This window comes from Schistocerca cancellata, chromosome 3, assembly GCF_023864275.1.
Source record: "Schistocerca cancellata isolate TAMUIC-IGC-003103 chromosome 3, iqSchCanc2.1, whole genome shotgun sequence".
Lineage (NCBI taxonomy): Eukaryota > Metazoa > Arthropoda > Insecta > Orthoptera > Acrididae > Schistocerca > Schistocerca cancellata.
In genome coordinates this window covers 694,076,438-694,084,343 of record NC_064628.1, presented here as the reverse complement: position 1 = coordinate 694,084,343, position 7,906 = coordinate 694,076,438, and the positions used below count along the sequence as shown (strand labels likewise).

The window sequence follows — 7,906 nt, the reverse complement described above, 5'->3', positions numbered from 1 at the left end:
TCTACTGTAGTTAAGATGTTATACATGCTATGAATAAATGCAGATGTTATTTGTTGTAGTTACCATGTTATACATGCTATGGGTTAATACAGAGAACTACAACTGTGCTATAAAATTCTCCTGTGCAAACATTTGTGAGCATATTATGTTTTAAACCATGTAGCTTGCTTGATTAGGTAATGTAATGTATCTACAAAATAATTTTCAGTGTATTTTTGATTAAGATTTGTTAATAAGAACTGTAGTAGAATTAAAATTTTAAATGAATTTCAGTGTGTTTTTCGAATCAAATCTTTTTGTATTTAAATTACATTAGGCCAACGGATTTCTTTCTTTTTTCTTTTAGAATAATGCAGATCCTAAGAAAGGCGAACAGAGTCATGGAAGAAAAAGGAAGAGGTGTATGAGCCAACAATGAAAATGCCAAGAAGCTCGCAATAGAGGTTTGCCTTATCTTCAGAAATGAGGGACAGGTAATGAGAGTCACAGCTGCAAGCCTGGTACTAACTGTAACTGCAAAAAAAGGTTTTCAGTTATTCAATGAGGGAGAGAGAATGGATATCTATCACAAGTTTTGGACTAGGGGAAATTACGATTTTCAGAATGCCTACCTTCATGGTTGCATACAAGCAACCGAAACAAAGAGAACAACAAAGAAAACTGACAGTCCATCAAGACAGAGCACAATTACAAGGTATTCTGTGATGTCACTAGTGTAAAGCACATTGAAGTTTGTGAGACTGCACTCTTTAATATTCGTGGACTGCAAGAAGTAGGGGCATTTAGAAAACTTAACATCCAAAATAAAGGAATGTTGTAAAACCCCTTCAGGAGATGGAAGGTGAGAACACCAGCATCATTCCAAAAAGTATTTGAGTGCAGATAGTGAATTTGTCAACACTTTTATAAATAGACTGCCAACGAATACCAGTCATTACAAAAGAGTTGATAGTCCAAATACGAAACTCATAAGCATGGAGTACACAATAGAAATCTGTTATGATCAATACAAAGAAGAACGTGAACAACAACAAAAATTGACTGTATCCAGTGATAAATTTCGATGGATTTTTGTAGGAGAGCACAACATAGCCCTTGAAAACCCTAAATCAGACGTTTACAGAATATGCGATTGACTAAATATTAAAATAGAAAATGCAAAAAAGGAGAAAGACCAAAACTTATCAAAATCCTTACCTGCTGAACTTGAGTTACATCAGCACAAAGCAAAAGCAGGACAGGATGTTATTATGCTAGCTACAAAAAAGTCAGAGAAAGATATTTACGACATTACAACTGACTTGCAGCAGGCCCTACCAACTCCCAAACTTTCAACTGGTCCTGCTTTCTACAAAAAGAAACTCTTCTTTTACAATCATGGTGTCCATTCTTGTCCAGAAAAAAACAAGGATATGTCTATGTGTGAGATGAAAGAAATGCAGGTAGAGGAGCTGATGAGATTGGCAGTTATTTCCTGAAGCACTTTGATGGACATGACATTCAGGGAGACAAGTTGATAGCCATACCTGACATCTGTGGAGGCCAAAACAAAAACTGGACCATTGTTACAGTATGCTCGAAACTTATAGCAGAAGGTAGATTCAAAATTGTCACATTTTCTATTCTGCAAATAGGGCATTCAATGTTGCCTTCCGATTGTGACTTCGACTTTGTTGAGAAATACATGTGGAATCACTGCCAGTGTGTATTCTCGCGAGTGGATACAGGTATTGAAGAAGTGTCCAAAGAAGAAACCTATGATTGTGTACTGTACGACCACAGGTGATTTTGTGAAGATTTCAAACTTGCGCAACAGCTTCAATCAGGCTTATAAAACAGGTTCTGCCGAAAAGTTTGGAATTAGAAATGTTGTGAAGATGGAATTGTCAAGGCAGGAACACGAAAAAAATGGACGTATGTAATTCATACCATGGTGAAATGGATACTGTATCACTAAAGCGAAGAGTTCGTCCAGTACAGCTCCTCGAAGGCTTCAAATGTCCTCTACCAATTCTACACAGAGGTCCAAAACCCACTGACGCTACCAAACTGAATGATGTTCTATCTTGTTTACCTTACATACCGGAAGTACATCATGCTTATTGCAAGACATTAAAAACAGCTGAGCAATCCAAGGCAAATGATGAGAGCAGTGACAGTGAAATCTGAATATCACTATTAGTGTTTTCAGTTATTAAAACTGTTAAATTTAATTACATTATGTCATTAATATGTTGGCTTAAATTATTATCAACTAACTTCATAATGTCAGATTCTCCTGTGGGAAACGAAAATTTTTTAATGCAAAGAATAACAAAAATGGTTCAAACGGCTCTGAGCACTATGGGACTCAACATCTTAGGTCATAAGTCCCCTAGAACTTAGAACTACTTAAACCTAACTAACCTAAGGACATCACACACACACACACACACACACACACACACACACGCCCGAGGCAGGACTCGAACCTGCGACCGTAGCAGTCCCGCGGTTCCGGACTGCAGCGCCAGAACCACTAGACCACTGCGGCCGGCAAAGAATAACATGTTAACTACATTTTACATTCACGAATAACATGACATCTACCATATAATTTAAGTCAATGTGTTATGTATTGCTTCTTTTTTCCAATAAAAAAATTTATTTCCGTTTTGTAAACCTTACCAGTGCATTCCTTAATGTTCAAATACTTAGTTAAAACTTGAAGAAAAGATATAACATAATAAAATGTGTTGTTATATTTTTGTGGAACTTCATATTCTAATATCTCTAAAATGTCAGTTACCACGTTTCACACCTGAGCCCCTCATTCGTGGGACATATTATACTCAGATATAAAATTCCATCTGTTCTTTTAACAGGGGAAGGTTTGAAATTCTAAAGAGATTCACCCCCCCCCCCCCCCCCCCCCCTAAGAGAAGTGTGTAAATTGTTAAACGTGAAGCATATACAACCTTCAGCTTACCATGCCAAATCTAATATTGCTTTGGGAAGAAGCCATCAAACACTTGCCAAATACTAAGTCACTTCGTAACAGGTAATCAAATTTCACAGGACAAATGGGTACCATACACAGTCTTTGTGTTTAATACTACACCACACAGCAGCACAGGGCACACACACCATCCAAATTACCATATAGGAAGGAAACTAATATACCAGGAGACTGCAACAAGACTCAGCACAGGTAAGTTACTAATATGAATCTTAAGTCGACATGCTAAAAGTGAGAATGCAGGAAGCATACACAATTGCACTGGTATGGAAATGTACGAGAAGAAGCAAAATTTGGAAGATAGCGAAGTAGGTGACAGGTTGTTGCTCTATGATGGGCATGGTAAATCTAGAAGGTTATATTCACAATGGCGAGGTCCATTTGAAGTATTGAAAGCTGAAAGCACTAACGTAATAATAAGAATTAAAAGAAATAAGGAAACAAAAGTTACTTGCCAATAGACTGAAACAATTCTTTTAAATTTCAGGTATGCTAATCTGACGGAAAATATTCAAACTTCTCATAATGGTAGCAACATACACACAATTGACATCAGCACACCTGCCACATGACTTTCAAGTTATGTAGCTTCCACCAACTTCAGCATTACACTATGATGACTTAGGGCAAGTCTACATATACCGTACCACATGGAGAACTGTGATGTATGTAAACCTGGACTCTAAAGCAGAGCAATTTCAAAAAGTCTGAACGATACGTAATGCAGCAGTACAAAGGTGCAGAGAGACATACTGCAACAACTGAATGTAGGATTAATAGTGTGTCGGTTATTAGATCAACAGGTAACAATGATGAAGAAAAAATTACAAGTCTGCACCAATTAGTACAACAGCTGACACAGCATGAGAGATTAAGAAAAAGAGGATCTCAGGCCAGGTAAGTAAAATACTTTTTGGCAGACTAGATGAAGCAGATGCAGCATACAACAAGGAACATATAAATACCATGGAAATGGAAGGACCTCCAAGGTTGATGAAAAAATGTGGCAGTGGTGAGGACCACATTGTCTGGAGTAAATAGAATTGTTTATGCTTTAGAAGCAAATGAGCATGTCCCAAAGATGGGTGGAAACAGTGGAGTGTTTCATGAAAACACAGACGTGGGGTTTAAGAGGGTAACTCCATTCATAACTGTAACAAAACAGTTATTGCAGCTGTCAGTGATATTTGGCCAGATATAGGAGGAATATGAGCAAATGAACGCAATTGCAAATGCACAAAAGAGGATACTGCAGCCTCATGTAATGAATCCTGTACAGATTGTGAAATATTTAAGTTTGATATGTGATGAACTAAAAGACATTAAGTTTTCTGTTCCTCTTGCTGAATAATCTGGTTATTTACTATTAAGAATAACTGAGTTAAATGGTTTTCATTCGGTTGTATATTAGGATATGTAATCAATATCTTGTTTACTGATAACTATGCTTTTAATTTGTACAGAGTACTTCCATTATCTACAGAAATTCCTCAAATGAAGGAAAATACGTTTAGAGTTCTTGCTGACAGAAGAGTCCAAACAGCAATATGTGGAACTTTCAATGGAGCAGTTGAACTGTAAAGAAGAGAGAAAAAAAATAAGACGACTGTGTAGACAGTTCTTCACATTAATATCAATCTTTGATCCAGAAGAGTGTGAAGCAAAATTATTGCAACCAATAAGAGAAATCCCAGAAGATTCCTTGACAAAACAGTCCCACTGAATCAAAGCACTGGACACATCTAAACAGTAATGAATGGTTATACTTAGCTGCAAAGGAGTTTTATGTGAGAAAGAAGCATCTAAGGACCTAGTAATGGAAGATACTGGTAAAATAATTTTTTATAGTAAGTGCAAAGATTACGGAATGAGATTATTCATACAGATAATGTAATTCTCAGTTAAAACCACAAAGAACGACATAATACCACAAATCAGTTTAGAATCAGACTGCTGAATTGTAAATGAAGGGAAGGAAAATATTTCTGTGTTAAGATTAGACTTATCATTAGACACTGATCACATTAGTTATAGTAATGTGTTGTTGTAAGCATTGAAAATTTTGTAAGAAGTATCCCAGAAGTATATGGAAATACTTTGATCATCTTGATTGTTGTGGGAAAATACATGTACGAACCACTATTGTAAATCAACGTCCCGAGATCAGTATAGCTCAGAGACCCCTCAACTGAGAGACTGAAATAGTTATTTATTTATAAGGAGTGCTAATGAATGAGTCAATAGCCTTTAGACATAAATGCTAAGATCAAAAGAACTTTGTAAACTACATCAGTAAAATGTAATTGTTGTCACTGAAGGAAAAGTACATGAAATCAACACACTTTTTACAATGTGGAATAACTGAATGTAATGCATGAAATGAAATATTAATATCAATGTATAAAATGTGTTTCAATGTAATAGAAGAAACTTAAATAAAATTAGTGTAACAAAATCAATGAATGTAAAAATCTTTAATGTAGCTATGCCAAAGGCAAATAATGGCCATTTCTGTGACGGGGGAGGTGTTATATCCATAAGGAAAGTCAAGTCTGGAGTACAATGTATAATACCAAATTAAGCACAATGTTAGTAGCAGTGGTAACCTATTAACTCTCAGGATGTAGCATGAGGAGCCACAGATCCAGAAGCAAACTCATGAGACACCAGGCAGATGGACAGCTGTGCATAGTAACGAGCAAAAGAGCTGTAAGATATCAATACACAAAGAGGGCCTTGTGTATTCTGACAACAGAGTCATTGGCACAGACTAATTAAAGACAATAGGAGGACAGCATTTCTAGTTAGAGAGACAGTGTGGGATGAAAGAGAGGGGGCCATCTGGTGGGACTGCACTAAATCATGATAAGCCAATGAAGACTTAGGACACAGTGTATGACCATACTGAGAGAGTCATCTCTACCCCTCCATCCAGCCTCTGAAGAATGCTGAACAATAATGCACAAATACAGCCCATAATGTGGCAACCATTGCTTCACACTAAGGCATGCCAAGCAAGTGCAGGGAAGAGACTAACAAAATTTGGGAGCAGGATGCTCCAAGCATGTAGTGTGGCGACCTGTCTCTGAGCAGCTTTAGAAAAGTTGTTGGCAGGAGCTGCAGGCAGGCAGGCATCTAGGTGGATTTAGTGAGAGTCCACTGCAGAGTTAGCAACTGGATCAGATGCACAGTTAGGCAGCAGCCAAAGGACTGTATTTTGTGGTGTGGGTTTCCTTAAAGCAGAAGGAATGGTGTTAGTCAGTCACCATCTCTGTATCAGACTTGACCATTTTGTGGACACATCTTATCTAGAGCAACTGGGTTGATTTGCTTAAATTTAAATAAATCTCAAATTGTTGAATGTTCTGAAGAGTTAAATTCAATTAACTCCAGCCTTTTACCTATCACAAAGGAGACTGCAACATCTTAGCCAGGTCGAAGTCTCCCTCACACTATGGCCAACCAGCTAAATCTTTTGTTACAAACCGTGTCACTCAATCACAGGCAAAAACCCACATTTGGGACATGACAACAGGCACTTTGCTTTGTTTAAAACTGTATAAAATGTATAGATGAAGAAATCAATATGAAAATTAAAATTCATTATATAACATCTCATTGTAAATACAAATAAAATATATAACTCTTTGTAAATGTTTAAATTACTCTAATGGAGGAAAATCTTTTGCAGAATGAATCTGTAATGAGTTACAGTCTCTCAGTTCTTCGTGTGGACTGGAAGATTCTGAAAAACTGTGTGTTGGCACTGATCCCAAGCTACACATTGGTTTGATATAATCTGATAACATAATTTGTTTTGGATGTGAATTGTGTTTTCTAAGAGAACTCCACGAAAGATTTTCCTTTGGAGTGGTAAAATTGGTTGGTGAGGATGGCAAACTACACCAATACTCTTTTGTCCTTTTAGTTCCCGACTTAAACTGCGCACCTGAGGCCTTACGTGACAAATCTTGCTTTTTCTGATAACCCTGTTTCCACCTTGAAGTGTCTCTCTCCTCACGTAAGAAGTCTGGTGAGGCTGACAATCCTGGCAAATCAAAAACGTTTGGAGCTGCAATAGATTTGACTTTACTGTTTTGTCTAGACATCTGAGATGTGTAGGAGTTGACTGCATGTACAGGCGAACTCGGTGAGCCACAAGAATACATGGATACAGGACTGTTACTGGGGACTTTCAGTTTTCGAATATCCGACCAATTAATGCACTGCTTCTGAGACTCCCTGTAAGACTGTCCCTGATCACATATCTCCGCAGATTCTACCTCCATCTTCTGAGAAGCCACATCTGGTATTGCCAGTTTGTCTTCAGTGACAGAGTCAGAGAATCCATTAACAAACTCAGTTTTTAAAAGTTTTGCACCTGGTGGACATTTATCACTGGGAATGACATCCTCTGCAAAACAGCCAGTTCCTCTTTCATGGCAAGTGATGGGAGGATCAGTCTGCAACAACAAATTAATTTCAAGAAATCAAACTGAAACAGCTGTTGACATTATCATCTACTTAATATTTGCCCTCAAGACAATCACTTCCAATGTCTAAAGAAACATACAAGGCAGCGCATAAAAAATGGGCACATGACAGCAACAGAATGAAATATTTTATTAATAGTTGGATACACAATTTCTTACAAGTTAGATAGTCTCACACGTATGTCATCATCTTGGTTTACAATTATTGTCAAATGTGTAATACTATTGTGTGATTAAAATAACTTGCGACTTGACAGTGTAGGGGACACAGTCAATTAGTCAGGTAACTACAGTGACAAACTAGCTTTCCCTACCAAATCACCAAAAGGTGGGCAGGTATAGTACACCATGCTGCGAGTGAACAGTAGCATGTGGTGCTGATCATTTGCTTCCAGGTTTTCTCAGCTCTCATACA

The 7,906-nt window shown here is 37.4% G+C and overlaps 1 protein-coding gene across 1 annotated transcript in view; it reads right to left on the bottom strand.

Annotated features, from left to right (window-relative positions):
- Nucleotides 1-6,660: 6,660 nt before the first annotated feature.
- The window catches only part of LOC126176515 (uncharacterized), a 77,050-nt gene continuing 75,804 nt past the window's right edge, over nt 6,661-7,906 (bottom strand). The window contains exon 5 of the mRNA XM_049923672.1: nt 6,661-7,461. Coding sequence (XP_049779629.1) covers nt 6,661-7,461 — 801 coding nt within the window. The remainder of the gene's footprint in view (nt 7,462-7,906) is intronic.